This window comes from Toxorhynchites rutilus, chromosome 3 (assembly GCF_029784135.1).
Source record: "Toxorhynchites rutilus septentrionalis strain SRP chromosome 3, ASM2978413v1, whole genome shotgun sequence".
Taxonomy (NCBI): domain Eukaryota; kingdom Metazoa; phylum Arthropoda; class Insecta; order Diptera; family Culicidae; genus Toxorhynchites; species Toxorhynchites rutilus.
The window spans coordinates 144,304,483-144,322,382 of NC_073746.1; the positions used below are offsets into that span (position 1 = coordinate 144,304,483).

The following is a 17,900-nucleotide window of genomic DNA, read 5'->3' on the forward strand; positions in this document are numbered from 1 at the left end:
GTGACCTCAACTCCCATGGAACAGCATGGGGTTCACTCTACGATGACAACCGTGCCACTTTGATTTATGATCTGTGTGACAACTTCAAATTGACAGTTTTGAATACTGGGGAAGCAACTAGAATAGCCAACCCTCCTGCACGGGCAAGCATGCTAGACATATCACTTTGCTCTTCTTCGTTATCCCTGGATTGCATGTGGAAGGTAATCCAAGATCTCCACGGTAGTGACCACCTGCCAATAATTTTATCGATCGCCAATGAATCAGGTTCTCGTCAGTCAGTCGATATTGCGTATGACCTCACGAAAAATATTGACTGGAGAAAATTTGCAGAAATAATATCTGAAGCACTTGTTTCAATGCATGAACTTCCTCCACTCGAAGAGTATAATTTTATATCGAGTTTGATTTACGAAAGCGCACTTCAAGCTCAAAAGAAACGTGTTCCTGCTACCACTTTCCGACGTCGTCCTCTATCACTTTGGTGGGACAAGGAGTGTTCAAAGGTCTACCTTGAAAAATCATCCGCTTTCAAAAAATTCCGGAAAACTGGACTAGTGGAATGGTTTCGAAAGCACCAAGCTCTAGAAGCCAAACTAAAAGGTCTGATTAAAGCAAAAAAGCGTGGATATTGGCGAAAGTTCGTCAATGGTTTGTCAAGGGAGACCGCTATGAGCACTCTTTGGAATACGGCTAGGAGAATGCGTGGCTGGAACCATACAAATGAAAGTGAGAAATACTCTGACCGTTGGATTTTCAAATTTGCAAGAAAGGTTTGTCCCGATTCCGTTCCTGCACAAAGCGACTCGATGTTTTTCAAATACCTTGGAGTATATTTTGACTCTAAATGTACCTGGGGAATACACATTGCGTATTTGAAACAGAAATGCCAGCAAAGAATCAATTTTCTCCAAACAATAACCGGAACATGGTGGGGTGCCCATCCAGGAGACCTCATTCAGTTATACAAAACAACGATATTATCAGTGTTAGAATATGGCAGTTTTTGCTTCCGATCAGCTGCCAGGATTCATATTCTCAAGCTGGAGAGAATACAATATCGTTGCTTGCGTATAGCCATGGGGTGTTTGCATTCGACACATACGATGAGTCTCGAAGTTTTGGCAGGAGTACCCCCGCTTACTCTTCGGTTCACAGAATTATCCTACAGATTTCTCATCCGTTGCAAGATCATGAATCCATTGGTGATTGATAACTTCGAAAATCTACTCCAACTGATTCCTCAGTCAAGTTTTATGTCTTTATACCATGAGTACCTTACCCACGACGTGCACCCTTCACCAGGCATCTCCAACCAAGTTTGCTTCCCATACTTTTGCAATTCCTCTGTCATTTTTGATCTGTCCATGCGACAAAAGATCCATGGAATCCCAGATCCTCTACGCTCAGATTCTATTCTGCCGATGTTTTCGGCAGAATATAGGAATGTTAGATCTGATAAAATGTTCTTTACTGACGGTTCATTCATAAACGGGTCCACTGGCTTTGGCATCTTCAATGAAAATTCCAGTGCCTCTTTTAAACTCAAAGATCCTTGTTCCGTGTATGTTGCTGAACTGGGTGCGATATACTACGCACTGGGGATCATTGAAACATTGCCCATCGACCACTATTTTATTTTTTCAGACAGTCTCAGCTCATTAGAGGCAATCCGCTCAATGAAGGTTGATAAACGCTCATCTTATTTCCTAACAAGAATAAGACAACTATTGAGTGTTTTGGTCGAAAAATTATTCAAGATTACCTTAGCATGGGTTCCCTCTCATTGCTCGATTCCGGGGAATGAGAAAGCGGACTCGCTAGCTAAGGTGGGCGTTTCAGAAGGCACACTTTTTGAAAGGCAAATTGCTTATAACGAATTTTTTCACATTCCTCGTCAGGACACGCTCGTAAGTTGGCAGCGCATGTGTAGTGGAGATGAGTTCGGTCGTTGGTTACACACGATTATCCCTAAGGTCTCGACGAGGGCATGGTTCAAGGGATTGAATGTAGGTCGTGATTCATTCGCGTGATATCTCGGCTTATGTCCAATCACTACAACCTAAACGCGCATCTCTAACGCATTGGGCTCGCAGCAAACAATCTTTGTGATTGTGGCGATGGCTACCACGACATCGAGCATGTTGTCTGGTCGTGTATCCGGTTCCATGCTGCTCGCTCTCAGCTCTCTAGAGCACTGAGAGCACAAGGCAGACAATCGGAGATCCCCGTCCGGGATATCTTAGGTAGCCGTGAACCTGATCTTCTGCTTCATCTAAACCTGTTCCTCAGAAACGCCGATGTCAACGTTTAATGATGTTTCCTTCGTTGTGTCCCCGTTTCATATCCCTCCTATCCGATCGATAAACTTTTACTTAGTCACGGCAATACATACACACACTCTTTACAGATGCACGGGCCGAAGGTTGTGCAGTCCACTGATTATTCAACAAGAGCCAAAGGTTGTACCGCTCATGACAACTCTACACGAGCTGATGATTGCGCCGTCTAGTGACCATTCTATCCTGGATTCCTCGAGTCGAGAAAGACGCACCACGCTAGATATGGGGTGCAGACTAGGGGGTCGTTGCTGATTAACGGTCAGTTGCATCCCAATAGGAAGTATCCCGTGTCGGGCACACGTACAGAGCATTGGAGACAGCAACATCCCAATTACGAAAACACTTGTAATACTAACCTCGAGCCAACCGCGAGTAATCGGTTACATATTACTAACATAGATAATAAGAAAAATTGTCAAAGTATTGAACTCCCGGCCCCGTGAGGCTAACGCCATATGAGCCTTTATAAAAATATATATTTTGGAAAAAAAAATATCATATGACCAATTTTATTTGCGAATGATTTGTTATAACGATGTTTTGATATATTTTGTATCTCAAAATATTATGCTGGTTAAAAATAAACCCAATTAAGACTTTCCCAGACTATTTGGCACGTTCCCTGATACCCTGACAAACAATAAATTTTGTCTGATTTTTCTGAAATTATCCTGATTTTTCCTGATTTTGTTACTTTTTCCTTTTTACCTTTTAATTTGTTTTCAATATACTTGAATCTCTGTTAAAGTTTTCCTGATTGTCATAGAACTGTCATAATATCCGATCCGCACATGTGTAATGTTTACATTACATTAATTTCTACTGATACTCAACTGTACCTAACCTTTTGTAATTAACATATATTGCCGTTGAAACTCGGCTCATGAAGCTTTTCCAGAGTGAAAACCACGAATTAATTCACTATGCACAATTGTTTCGGTGCTTTTGTGCTAGATTAAATATTTCATAAAATTAGAATATCTGACGAATTTAAGAAATAATAACGAGAATAAGTTTGCGTGAGTCACAAGAAGGTTGTGTCCGAGGCACAACCGCATAGTTGACGTAGGATTCCGTTAGGTTATATGTTTGGATATGTTTGAAGAATTACATCGTTAAACTATTTGATAATGATTTGGTGAAAAGGGCAATTTTGTTTGGTTGTTGGATATTGTTTGTTCACTCCACCAGTGTTTACCGAGTGATGATGACAGAAGTATGGTTAACAGTCGTTGGGTGGTGCGTATCAGATAGAAGATTCCGAAGTGGAATGAGATATGATGAAAACCGCCTTCTGTGACCCTAGACGAGATGCCTCCTGTGTATGTATGGATGAAATAAAGAAAAAACAAAAGAACGACCCGTTCTCGTGCGGGAACACACCTTGGTTTTTATTTATGAAAATCTAAATAAATTGTTTCATACATCAAGTCATTTTTAATACAATTGCTACCATATACAATTTTACACTTACACTTATGCTAAATTTTTCACAATACACGATCGGTCATTGATATGTAATTTCACGAAGCAACCAACATTAAAGTTTTAAATTTAAATTTTATTTGCTAGAATTAATCCTTTCACTCACCCTACTTGCAATATAAAAATGCCCCCGACTTGCATATATTTGCAATGCCGATGTCCCTCGGGCACCTGTTAGGGAACACATTTCGGAGGGAGCAAAAATTCCCCCTGCTTTCATATATTTGCAATGTCGATTTCCTCCAGGCAGCTTAGTTTTGATGTCTCTGTTAGGGAACACATTTCGAAGGGAACAAAAGTTCCTCCTACTTTCATATATTTGCAATGTCGATTTCCCCAGGCAGCTTGGTTTCGACGTAGGACTACGTCTTACATTAAGGGTGCCAAAGGGTTTGATATACTATACGTTACAATACCATAGTCTGTATATGGTTTGAATTGATGAAAATTGGAAACATTCCCATTTCCCCATACATTTGTTCTGTCTATTTGTGTGCTTTCCCGAACAGAGCTGTCAATAACGGGCAACTTATGTAGCCGCTAGAATAGAATTAACGAAGGGGGATAGCGAAAAGGGAATATTTGCGAAGTGAACTCCACGCTTGCATAGTTAATTAGCTGTCGATAGCGTATAAGTATTGCATCTCATCTGGGGAGAATTCTCAGAATCATTCTATGCCCGAAAAAACAAAGGTCGTTTATTCTGCCCGCTTTGTGGTTTATGTTTCCCCTCGAGCTGTGAATGCTAGGGAATGTTTCCCTGCATCTGGGATTGTAATTAACACAACCATCCGAGCTTGCCATGGCTTTGTGTGTGTTACTTGTTTTCGTTGCGCGAAACTTAGAGCTTAGAACATAGAAGATTTCCTGTACATGTAAATAGCACACCTTCGATACTTTTAGTTGCCATTCGTATTTGCTCTCGTGTGCATCGGCTCTGTTCTGATGCAAAATGGTACTAGATTTGTTGACGGTTTTGACCGAGAGTCGAGAAACGATTTTTCAAAAACGGTCATTCTCGCGATGTTTCATTTTTATCACTGCAACTGTGTGCATCTGTTAGACTAGACGAGTGTTTGATCCTTGTTGAATGGCGATTCACGGAAGATGTCTCTCGTTAAGTACTCAGTGCAATGCGTGCATTGCTATAAAGAAACAAATTGCGACCTATGACCAATTAGTGTATTGTTCTCGTAAAGACAAGAAAGAATCGTTGCTTCTCGAAATGATTCTACAAAAACACGTAAGTCATTAAACCTTTTCAGGGTTCCCGGAACTTTTCACTAAAGAGTTATTAGGAAATTTCGATGTATTCGCAAATAATATTCGAAATGATAAACCAACAAATTAAAAATATAAGATTGCGTAGTCCTACGTCCTGAGCGGTCGTATCTCGGATACAACCCCTCGATTTTTTTATTTGAGTAAACATATTTTGAAATCATGAATTTTTGGGTGAAAAACATCAATGACGGGAACTTAGTGTAGGAGATATATTTGATTTCATCGCTTACTTCCTTTGTGGAAGACGTGAAGTACCCTGTTGGCGGCCGCGGTGGACATGGACCGGTGCGGTGCTCCACGATATCCAACTTTTTCGCTCCGAGATTAGTTAATTTGATCAATGATAATTTTGATAATTTTTATCAAAAACATTACGGTTGTTCTTCAAAAAAACATCATTGAATGTTGGTAAAGAGGCCGTGCTCAGCCGTACGGAGCAACTTGGTGGAGATGCTTTCACAAGAGTGCTGGATCTGGCACTGACATCCATCTTCCGGATGCAATTCCGGATCCTCGTGGTCAGCTGCTTGGTGTCCGTGGCCCGCCAATTATTCTTGTACACTAGGGCATTGAGGGAGCCAAAAACATCCTCGATCGGACGGCACTGGGCCAAGTTGGGCGGGTTCCGTTCCTTGGGTATGTACGGTATCTGTTTTTCATCGATGTACGCCAACGTCTTCTTGGCGTAACGGAAAAACGCCTTGTTCAGCCAGAAGACGTTCTTCCTGTAAGAATGATGCTCCTCTAAGAACGGAACCAGAATCTTCTCCAGGCACTCGTCCTGGTACACCTTCTGGTTGATGGCAAGTCTGCTCGACTTGTTAAACCAGGGCTTTGAATCCCTTTTTCGGAGATTGCAGAATACAGCATAACTTTCTTCTTAAACTTATGCTTGTATTTGTACTTCACCCCGGGAGGCGTGAACGCTCCGTCGCTTGTATAGTACCGGTCATTGTCGGGAATGTGATACTTTGACAGTGGAAAATAACTCTCGTCGTCCAGCAAGACCGACATCCCGCGATAATTCTTCGTCATTCACCGGCACTGAGATTTCACGGTCTCTATCTGCTTGTTCGTATACTCTGGGGACCTTCTTCCGATAGACGATGCCCTTCTGCTAGAGGGTTCTGTGGATGTCAAACTCGTACCATCCTTGTTGTCGAACAGCTTTTTCAGAGATTCCTTCTTGTTTTTCGACATGATCTTCGCTGGACGGCCACTACCGGTCTTCGTTAAACAGTGCTCACCAGCACATTTTCTTCCCGGAAGTGGTCTACTGTAAACTTTTTTCCTTGACTTTCATCATCGCTAGTCACAACTTTTTCCCATCTTTCTGGCAATTCACGAATCCCTTTGCAGAAATAATCGACCGGTTTGTCGGCTAACCATGAATCGATCCAATTTTTGACTTCATCAAAATTGGAGGAGTGCTGGTCAACCAGGCCATGTTGCATTGATCGAAAAAGGTAGTAATCGGACGGAGCAATGTCTGGAGAATACGGCTTGTGGGATAGGACCTCCCATTTCAGCGTTTCCAAGTATGTTTTGACCGATTTCGCGACATGCGGCCGAGCATTGTCTGGCTGCAAAATAACTTTATCGTGTCTTTGCTCGTATTGGTTCCATCTCGGAGATTAAATGAATTACGTGGATTACGTGGACGACTGTTGTGTCGATCTCGCCCGCGAGTGTTTCCAGACAGGACTTCATCGAGACGTCGTGATAGGGCTTCGAAACGTTGTTCGTGTGACGATTTTTAAGATGATGATGGTAAAGTTACTGCAGAGATCTGTTCGCGAGGAGCTTCCAAAATTTTGTCTGCAACTTTAGCTTGATCATCTAACGTAGCAGTTGGCATAGCAGGGATTATGGAACGAGCGGTATTGGGAAGGGCTTTTTTTTCTGTGCATCCTGCTCCGCCCAAGCGTCGCATCTCACACAAGAGAAAGCTCGGCTTTAGGTCACCCAAAGACATGGATTTCTCATCCGTGACATGTGCGTGTGATTTGTCGTTGGTGTTCGTTTCTTTACATCTGGAGATAACTGAATGTAGAAATTTTGCACGTGGACCAAGAGCAACGATCACCGCATTAAACTTGAATTTATCATTTTTGATTCCGTTGACACTGAATGTTGCTTCAAGGCAGATAAACCACGTTTCGATGTCGTCTGGATCGAATTCAGGAAAATTTATCTTTAGCATCACTTCTCTCTTCTTTAACCAAGTCACCATTGCCATCGGTAGCCATTATGTAATTTACACGATCGCAGATGAGAATATCGCGTTCGCGATTCTATTTCAGGAATTTCGCGATCGCGGCCCAATATTTCGTTTGTCGGGGTCATCAGTTGTGGGGTACTTCTATCCCACGAAATACGGGAACGCGTTAGCGGATAATCAATATTCTTCTGATTGTAAGAAATATAGACCGTTCGGTTTGGATGTTTTATCAGAACTAAAATATATTTAAATTAGGGTTTGCAATAGAAATAACATTCCATATGCATGATTGTAGTATGCGTGTAATACAAATGTGTTATATAATAATGGTTATATAATCGTAGGACAATGTGTGACGACGCTCTCATTTTTCTCCAGAAGGCAGAAGATGTTGTAAATGCCGTATTAGCTATAACCGGCGGACACGAAGTGCCTGACGATGTCCAACGAGGTAGAGCTGGTGTCAAGAATAAAGCGTTGAGCGTAGTTGTTGAAATGTTTTCGTCATGGCTATTGCAAATCAACTGATAAGTTCGTCAAAAATTTTTTTAGAAGGCTTAGTAAATGCAGAATTTGAGAAAATTTGGTTCATTGAATTATCTTATGTAGTTTTATTCATGTGCTCCAGTGGTCGAGTGGTTAGCGTCACACCTAATATCGGGGTTCGGGTTTGATTCCTGTTCTGGTCGGGGGAATTTTTCGTCAAAGAAATTTCCTCCGACTTGCACTATGGTCACGTGTATTCTAGAGTTTGTCACTCAGAATGCATTCGAGGCGTGTTATTTGGCATAGAAATCTCAACTAAGTACGTAATAAAAATGACGCATGTAAATAGTACGTTGAAACGGCGATGTTCCTTTGGGAACGTTAGTGCCATTTAAGAAAGAGAAGAAGAAGAAGAAGTTTTATTAATCGCGATCTAAAATCAGTTCATTTTTCTAATACATACGTTATAAGGTCGAGATCACGCATATGGTTTGAGAGATCGTGTCTTTATTACGCTTGCGCTATAAAAAAATTCACAGCAAAATGTCTTACCACACGTATAATTATCGACGATAAATCTGAAGCCACTTCACGGCTGTAGATAACTGCATTTGATGCATTGAGTATACTCTAAACGCTACACAGTTTCATTCTGCTAAAAAGGATGTCCACGAGATTGTTTGCACCAAATTTTACGTTTTACATTTCGGGTACTCACATCACAGCATCACTTCCTAATGCGATGCGTCGAAATTGACAGGCAACTAATTGGACGATAAAGGCGCAGGTGTTCTCGCAGCATGAATAATTGATGAGCATAACAGTGCGTCATGCTCAGCAAATCCATCATAATTTCAAACAAATGTTTACAATATGATGCGTTCCACTTGCCGCGATTGTACTCGAGCTCCATGAAGGATGTGAGCCGTACAACTTTTCTCTCACAATATGAATCACTTCATCGGTCCCGATGCGGAGCCTGTCGTTGAGTTCAAGCTCGTGCGGTAATAATAACCGATTGGTAAGCTGCCGGCCTTGGGTTTGCTTCCCAGTCGGGAATACATTCCGAACATCCAGTCGGAGAATTGGGGAACATTTTCATGCGAAAATCACGTATTTCATTTGGCGCGAGCACAATCGTGAGTGGGTATTAGCATATCTTCATCGAGATAACATTCCCGGGGCTGAAATGAAGCTCTAATGTTCGCTGGTACCAGGAGGCGAAGCGATCGCTTTCGGCAGCTCGTTATTTTAATTCATGCCTTGAAAATTGGAATGTAAGATTCTACCCTTCACCGCAATATTCTTCTTCTGTTTTCTTTTGCTAATTTATGGTACCTGAGTGTGGGCTGTAATGGTGCAAATTTTCGGAATCTATTGAACTCAATTGTGGATTCAAGGGTGCTCAGTGGAAATAAATCTAGCGCACACACATATTTTATGCAATTGCACGGCATTGATTATTGTTATGAAATGGAAATCAAAAAATATTTTCAATTTAATTAGAACAATCACCCTATGAGTGTTTTATGCATGGAGACTTCTATTCTCCCAAAGGAAAATCTCCTATTCAGCTTTTTGTATAATGTGCTTGATTCCAATCACAAGACGGTTCCCCACCTGTTCAGCTTAGGCTCGGCCGAGGACCATACAGAACCAGACAAGGTACTATTCCGTTCTCCTTGGTGGGAATTCCAATTAAAGGATAATGAATTAAGTCTACAGACTGATAGGAAACGTTTGATAGCGCCCAGCGAAGCTATTCCCCACCAATGATATATCTTTATGGGTTGTTTGCTTGCTGCGGGAAAATAAACATTATAATGCAGGTACGTATTACCGTGGCAGGATGGTAGAACCGTGAGCCTTGTGATAATGCTGTGGGCATGTTTTGAACCGTTTGAGAGTGTCTCCATAAACAGTGTCGCCTAGCGTAATAGCAACTGCGTTGTGCTCGAAATTGATTGCTCATTGTTTGAGAGGGCGGTAATCTATAGCGTGGCATAAATTCAGACCGAATCGGTTTAACGAACGATTCACCTCTTATTTTGAGACTGTTTACTGGCGGAAAATGAGTGCAAATAATGCGTATGGAAAAGGCAATCAGCTTACAATTTTTTGCAAACATCCTAACAATGAATACGCAGAAAGATATAGAACTAAGCCCCTATAAATTACGATCTAAGGCTCCTGTCGGCTGCATAAGTAATTTTAAATCTCATTGATAGAACACATAAAATTTAATGTCTATGTAATGTACACTAGTTCAAAGATTGTTTTAAATATAATTATTACAGGTATTCTTTTGTAACATTGACAGAAAGAGAAATAGCACGAACATTACAAATACCAGTTATCTACAATTCTTAGAAGCTTTGGTATTAATTTTTGGTATTAATAAACTTCATCAGCTGGCCTTTTACTACAAGTTCTAACATTTTTTCTATGATGGTCAACATGTTAATAGGGCGGTACTCTTCGGCTTTATTCGTCCCATCAACTTTGAGGATAGGAATCACAAGTGATTCCTTCCAAACTTCCGGCACGTGCCCAGGTTGCAATGATTTATTTATCAGGCTCAGCAATTCGTGTCCAATAACATGAAAGCAATCTTGTATTACTTTTGCGTTGACATTGTCGACACTATTTCAACTCTGCAAAAGTGATGGGTAGAAAACATTCAAGTCTACAATTGGTATTCATCGGCTGTACTATTTCGTGGGGCTCACTGACCAATTCAATACTCTGATTAATCAATTGAACACTGTTCACAAAATAACTGTTGAATTTATCTGCTATTACTTGTTCTGAATGTTCTTCTGAGCCATCGAAAGTTATGGAACGCGGTAACTATTTTTAGTGTTAAGTAAGCTTTCAATATTTTCCATAACTCCTTGCTGTTATTTTGATACTGATCGATTTTCCTCTGAATATATTCACATCTAGTCTTTTTCAAGGCTTGTGAATACCTATTCCGCGCGGAGGTGTAAATCTTCCAATAGTTCTCTGAATTAGTTTTACGGAACTTTACGTATTGTTTATCTCTTTCACGCTTGAGACGCACGAGCAACAAACAGTATCAGCTGTTCGAATCATTCAAACCGATTTGTTTGTCAATAACTAAGGTATTGGTACACACTTTCAATACGTTAGTGAGAACAGCTGCTTTCAAATTCAAATCGTCAGTTATTGCAGTAAAATCCAGGTTTCTCGCGACTAGATGAGACAGTGCTTCTTTTGAATGTTTCTTCCAGCACTTGATTTTAACTTTATTTTCTTCACGTTCACTCTGTTCATTCTTAATAAAAACAAAAATTGTCTCATGGTCCGTTAATTTTAATTTGGCCTCTACCAAAGAATGAACTGTGCTAAAATTGGAGAAAACGTGATCTATCAAAGTTCTACTGTTTTTTGAAATTCCCATGACTTCTGACACGGTTTGTTTTAAGTTGTAAAAATCAGATAGTTGCTTCAATTGCTTCGAATTCTGTACGTTGAGCCTATCGATATTGAAATCACCAGCAATGACATTTTATTACTAGGATCAAGAAAACTCTCCCACCAGTTTTCCAAAATTTCCAAAAATCGCTGGTCACTAGGGGGGTCACTGGGGGAGTGATATAAAAATCTAATATTTCCCATCTGCATACCCCTTTCAACTGAAATTGCCAAGAACCAATTATTTTCCACTGATTCGTTTAACCGAATGTTGAATTTAATTGACTCTTTTGCGTAAATATCAACTCCTCCGGAATGTCTGGAGTGTGACAGGCAAAAATCAACTTTGTAACCCGGGATGTTATGTTGATAAAATGAATTCTCATCGACAATATTAGTTTCAGAAACAAATACTAGTCGTGGACGGAAATTTTCTACAAGATGTCGCATTGCAACGTAGTTTGTAGAAAGCCCAGCTATATTGAAGTACATTATTTCTAACTTCCTATCAAATTGTCTCTCCTTGGGTTGCTATTTACTGGAAAAAATGTTGCTTTTTCTCTTTTCTAACATACACTGGACACTGTGTACTAAAGGGTGTGTCACATCAAATTGCATCACGGAAAAAACGCTGTAGAAATTCGCCCAGTAGACCGATCCTTTTGAAAATTTTAGACAGTAAAATAAAAACTATTAAACAACTTTTGGCATTTTCTTTTTATTCATACTTCGAGCCCAAGCCCGTATGCTCGCACCTTCCTCTTTACCCCGTCCATAAGGTTCTGTACAACGTCAGGTTGTAGTTTTTTTTTAACAGAAATCCATTTTCTCTTGAAGTCCGCCTCCGACTTGACAACTTTTGGGTTCTTCCGGAGGGCCTGCTTCATAATCGTCCAATATTTCTCTATTGGGCGAAGCTCCGGCGCGTTGGGCGGGTTCATTTCCTTTGGCACGAAGGTGACCTCGTTGGCTTCGTACCACTCCAACACGTCCTTTGAATAGTGGCACGAAGCGAGATCCGGCCAGAAGATGGTCGGGCCCTCGTGCTGCTTCAATAGTGATAGTAAGCGCTTCTGTAGGCACTCCTTAAGGTAAACCTGCCCGTTTACCGTGCCGGTCATCACGAAGGGGGCGCTCCGCTTTCCGCAAGAGCAGATCGCTTGCCACACCATGTACTTTTTGGCAAACTTGGATAGTTTCTGCTTGCGAATCTCCTCCGGAACGCTGAATTTGTCCTCTGCGGAGAAGAACAACAGACCCGGCAGCTGACGAAAGTCCGCTTTGACGTAGGTTTCGTCGTCCATTACCAGGCAATGCGGCTTCGTCAGCATTTCGGTGTACAGCTTCCGGGCTCACGTCTTCCCCACCATGTTTTGCCTTTCGTCTCGGTTAGGAGCCTTCTGAACCTTGTATGTACGCAGGCCCTCCCGCTGCTTGGTCCGCTGGACGAATGAACTTGACAAATTCAGCTTATTGGCGACATCCCGGACCGAACTTCTCGGATCACGTCTAAACTGCTTAACTACGCGCTTGTGATCTTTTTCACTGACGGAGCATCCATTTTTGCCGTTCTTCACCTTCCGGTCGATGGTTAGGTTCTCGAAGTATCGTTTTAGTACTCTGCTGACCGTGGATTGGACGATTCCCAGCATCTTACCGATGTCCCGATGTGACAACTCCGGATTCTCGAAATGAGTGTACAGGATAAATTCACGACGCTCTTTTTCGTTCGACGACATTTTTCCAAATTTACGAAAAATTGACAGTGAAGCATGGCCAACGTGATCTATACACTCTTATCTGATTATAAGCGAAAGCTGAAGATATAATTCCTAAAAATTAAATTTCTACAGCGTTTTTTCCGTGATGCAATTTGATGTGACACACCCTTTATATGCTGGATGATTTATGTCCAATTTTAATTTTTGTTCTTTATTGATTTTTAAACAATTTACGCACTTAAAATCGGTAGAAGAGCATCCAAATGTTTTATGTTGTTCATTACATCTTGAGCATTTCTCCTCATTTTAACCTACTGTGCTCTTGTGCCACATTTGAAGCAACGCATAATATTAAAGGCCACAACAACTGAACACTTATCCCATCCGATGTTTACTTTTCCAGCACCCATCAGACATCCATAAGTGTCATGATCTACCTCAATAATCGTATTGTATTTGTTATACTTCAACTGTGGATTTTATATTCCGCATATATAACTTTAACATCTTGAATCGCGATGTCATCATTTTGAGTTTATAACAGTTCAAAGAAAACATCTGAGGAATATCGATCACTCATTCCCAATATTTTCAATCTTGGTTTCGCTGGTTTTTGAATGACAGCGTTACACTCATCTCCCATATTACTTTCGATGCCATTTTTCACATTTTCAACGTCATCCCCTTCCGCACACTCAACTATGATCGAGCAATCTTTCCCGTTTCTATAATTATTAATTTTGTGGGTTTTTGAATCTAATTTTTCCTTTGAAATATGATCTCCGGCTCAGAACGAGCCGTTCTGGTACTCATAGTCCGCTTCCTGTTCATTCCAACTAACTTTTTGTCATCATTATTGTATTCGATAAACGAACTTTTCAAATCCTTCAAATGTTGGGAAATATCGATTTCAATACTTCCCATCTTCTGTGCTAAGAGTTCATCAAAAGACCTGATTAGTTTCTCCATTTCTTTTCCCAATAGCCAAGACAATAACGCACATGAATAACAAAATGACACTTAAACAATAATCCGCTACAGTCGCCACCAAAGCGGTAGCAGATTGTAGCTTTTTTTTATCCCATTTATTTATTTATCATGCTCATTAGCATTTTATCTGTAACAGAGCCGGGTTTTTATCGTGTACATGTACATATGTTTATGTTTCTATAAATTGTAAATTACACAGTAGAAGTAGTAGCCATTTAGGCGTTAGGTTTTCTGTTCCATTACATTATGGTAAATTACACTCTAGTAGCCATTTCGGCGTAAGGGTATTCTATCTGTTCTTCCATTGTTCAGCAGACCGGACAGCGGAGACAGTTGATATTGATCATTGTTGGGTTATTTATAGAACAGCAGCCCGATGTTTCTCGCAGAGCAGAGCAGTTGAATTGATGAATCGATCTTTGTTCCACCGTGGATCGATCTCCATAGCTGATGATGGTTGCGTGGACGTAGTTATTCTATAACAACACAAAGATGGTCAATTGAGGGCCCTGAGTTTGAACTCACGATCGATCGCTTAGTAAGTGAACGCGTAACCAAGTGGCTACGAAGAACCCCCGATTGTAGCTTTGTTATTAATTGAATTGATGAAAACCAGAATATAATAAAGCATGCAGAGCTTCTTCTTCTTCTTCTTCTTCAATGGCACTAACGTTCCTAGAGGAACTTCGCCGTCTCAACGTAGTATTACTTGCGTCATTTTTATTAGTACTTAGTTGAGATTTCTACGCCAAATAACACGCTTTGAATGCATTCTGAGTGGCAAGCTCTAGAATACGCGTGATCACAGTGCAAGTCGGAGGAAATTTCTTTGATGAAAAATTCCCCCGACAATTGAATTAACCGTCGAACACAATTTTGTACACGTTTGCACACAATTTTACACACAAAATATTGTATTTAACGGAGCACAATTTGCATACAAGCTACCATGTTCACAATAAGAACAGATGTGCTCATTAAAATGTGGCGAAATATTTAAGTTTTTCACTTTCGCACCCACGAAACGAGCACAAAATAAACCGTATTACCCATGAATCGTAAAAAAAATCCCAGCAAATGAAATCCAACCGAGATGAATGCATGATAACATCACGGACCATGCCGAACCGTATGCTCTTGACCTCCGTTACAACCGCTCCAAAGCAGGTGAACGATTAATCGAGCATTTAGGCTAGTTGCTGCGGGTATCTCTAGCCTTGAACTAACTGCTCAGCGATTTCTGATTTTTCACATTTTCCCTTTTCGCGCGCATACAACACACGTAACGTTTCGATATCATCAAAAATAGCACCGAAAATCTGTGAAGTTGGGCTGAAGAAATTATTACACTATAAATGCGTCTTAATTGCGCAGGTAGGTCATCATTCACTTGCGATCGTTCACCGGGTTTGGTTGCCAGCAGCCAAGATAAGTAAGCTCGGGACCAACATGAAGGTTTGTTTTTTCTCAAAATCAGAAGCGTTACTATTCACGATTTGATCTTTTTGTTTTTTTTTGTGCAGATATTCATTGTGCTATCTGTGGGATTGGCCGTGGCAATTGGAGCGGCCATCGAAAAACCCCAAAGGGAAGTGGATGTCGGTGCTGACCAGGACTCTAAAGTTGTACAAAAACGTGGACTTAGCGACTATGCCTCCGGCTATGAGTATCATCCGGAATTTTTGAGTGGTTTCAAACCATCGTTCGCATATGATGCTTCTTGGAATGTAGATAATTCGGATTACCTCGAACATACATTGCATGACTGGAAATCTGACAAACACACTGTCGAAAAACATACAATCATCGAAAAGCGAGTTCCCGTTCACATCGATCGTCCTGTCCCATACCGTGTTGAGGTTGAACGAAAAGTGCCAGTCTACATCGAGAAAAAGGTGCCAGTGCATGTAGACCGACCGGTGCCATATCCAGTCAAAGTTCCATATCCTGTTGAAGTCGAGCGAAAGGTTCCCGTGTACGTAGAGAAGAAGGTTCACATTGATCGTCCAGTCCCATACCGTGTCGAAGTGGAGAAGAAAGTTCCGGTCGTTGTTGAGAAGAAAGTTCACGTTCATGTCGATCGGTATGTTCCGGTCCCAGTGGAAGTCAAGGTTCCAGTAGTCCACAAGGTGGAAGTTGAAGTTCCGAAGCCATACACTGTCCAGATCCCGAAACCATTTCCGGTGTACATCGAGAAGGAAGTCATCAAACACGTTGATCGTCCAGTGCCAGTTGAAGTTGTGAAGAAGGTTCCTGTGCCTGTGGTGCACAAGGTTGAGGTTCCGAAACCATACGTTGTTTATGTCGAAAATGGAAAACACCATGACCATCATGAGCAATATAAGTCTACTGAATCGGCTCATAACGATAACGACGAGATCCAGCACCAGCATAACGCTCAACATTTAGTGCAACTCCAAAAAGAAAACGAATATGAGCAACACCAGGGTGTGGAGCACGCAGATGACCATTGTGATGATCATCACCATGAAGAACAACATCACCACATCCCGTCTCACCACAAGCGGGAGTCTGAACCTACTGAAGTGTAACAGCTTAAACCGAATTAGTTATTTTGTTGATTAGTAAAGTAAAGAAATTATTTGTTATTGTGTTCTCTAGTCTTGCTGTGCACTGGATCGATGAAGTGTTGACGCATAATGATCCTGTTGAAAATAAAAGTTGTTATTCTACATAGTTTTTGGATGGTTCTCGTTATTAAAAAATAATGTGGAATTAAAATGATAGTGTATTTATTTCAATAATAATTTATAGCATTTCACGAAACGAAATAGTTCAAACGCTCATTTTATGAATTGATTTGTGCCCACAATTTTCCTATGTGTGTATGTCATTCTTACGTGTATGACGACAGACACTACCATCCAAGACGCGACCGCCTTATTGACGCAGGACTACGAAATTATTTAATTCAATCCGCTTGTCTAGCACTTCGGATATTATTTTAGAATGCATATAAATTTTATAAATAACACATTAGTAGAAAGCTTTGGTGACACTGGAAAGGGTCAATGGTTTGCATGGTTTTGTAGACGCATTTCAATATCATGTGCAATCATGTACTTCAAGCGTCTGAACTTGTTAGTTAAAACTCCTTTGGAAAAATAGTTCTTAAGAGAACTTATGAATTAACAACTGCTTGGTAAACGGTGGAATAAACAAGTTTTGACAGATGCGAAGCAGATGATGATGATGGTTTGAATTACAGATTGCGGTCGGATGTTTGCTCTGAGCCACTGAACCTTTTTTCCCGTTCCGATCGTATTTGTACTCTCGACCACAACACAAGGGACCATACTAATCTTATACAATACTTTATTCAACCATTTATAAGTTTACACTTCTTCTTAACAAATACTCATGTCTAGTGAACCTGTTCACAAATCAATACGAAGCTTCTTTGAATAATAGACAACGGTAATCAGTATAAACAAAAGCTACGATGCATGGTATTGTTCTTTATGAAGGATTGGGTGTGCAATTTAATTGGTTCCGTTTCTACAAGATGACTCAATGTGAGCTTGAGTTTGGGTAGACTGTACAACTCGTAGTTGCTCTCCGTGATTGACCTGAACCAACCAAATTGCACAAAGAACACACAGAATGACGCTCGGGACTAGCAAATCATTCTCGTTGTGCAATTTTCGGTGATTCAAGCTTTGAATGGTCAATAACGACGCCGGCCACGTCCTTACAGTCACCAGGGGAAGGGAAGGAATGTTAGTATGATATTCACCGCCCGAAGGCCAGAAGGGTCGCCTCTATAGCGTGGTTCCCTAGCGTAAAGACAGGGCCAGCAAAGCGTACGATTTATGGAAAATTTGTTCCATTGAATTTTCTCTTGTATTTTTTTTTTTTCATATTTTTTTTCATCCGAAATTAGTTGATTTGTTTTTGTGATTGTGAGATTGA

The 17,900-nt window shown here is 40.8% G+C and overlaps 1 protein-coding gene across 1 annotated transcript; it reads left to right on the forward strand.

The window, feature by feature from the left end:
- Window positions 1-15,363: 15,363 nt before the first annotated feature.
- Window positions 15,364-16,619, forward strand: LOC129779587 (titin-like). The gene is made up of 2 exons (XM_055787150.1): window positions 15,364-15,422; window positions 15,491-16,619. The coding sequence occupies exons 1-2, from the start codon at window positions 15,417-15,419 to the stop codon at window positions 16,517-16,519; spliced, it is 1,035 nt and encodes a 344-aa protein (XP_055643125.1). The 5' UTR covers window positions 15,364-15,416; the 3' UTR covers window positions 16,520-16,619.
- The last annotated feature ends 1,281 nt before the right edge of the window (window positions 16,620-17,900 follow it).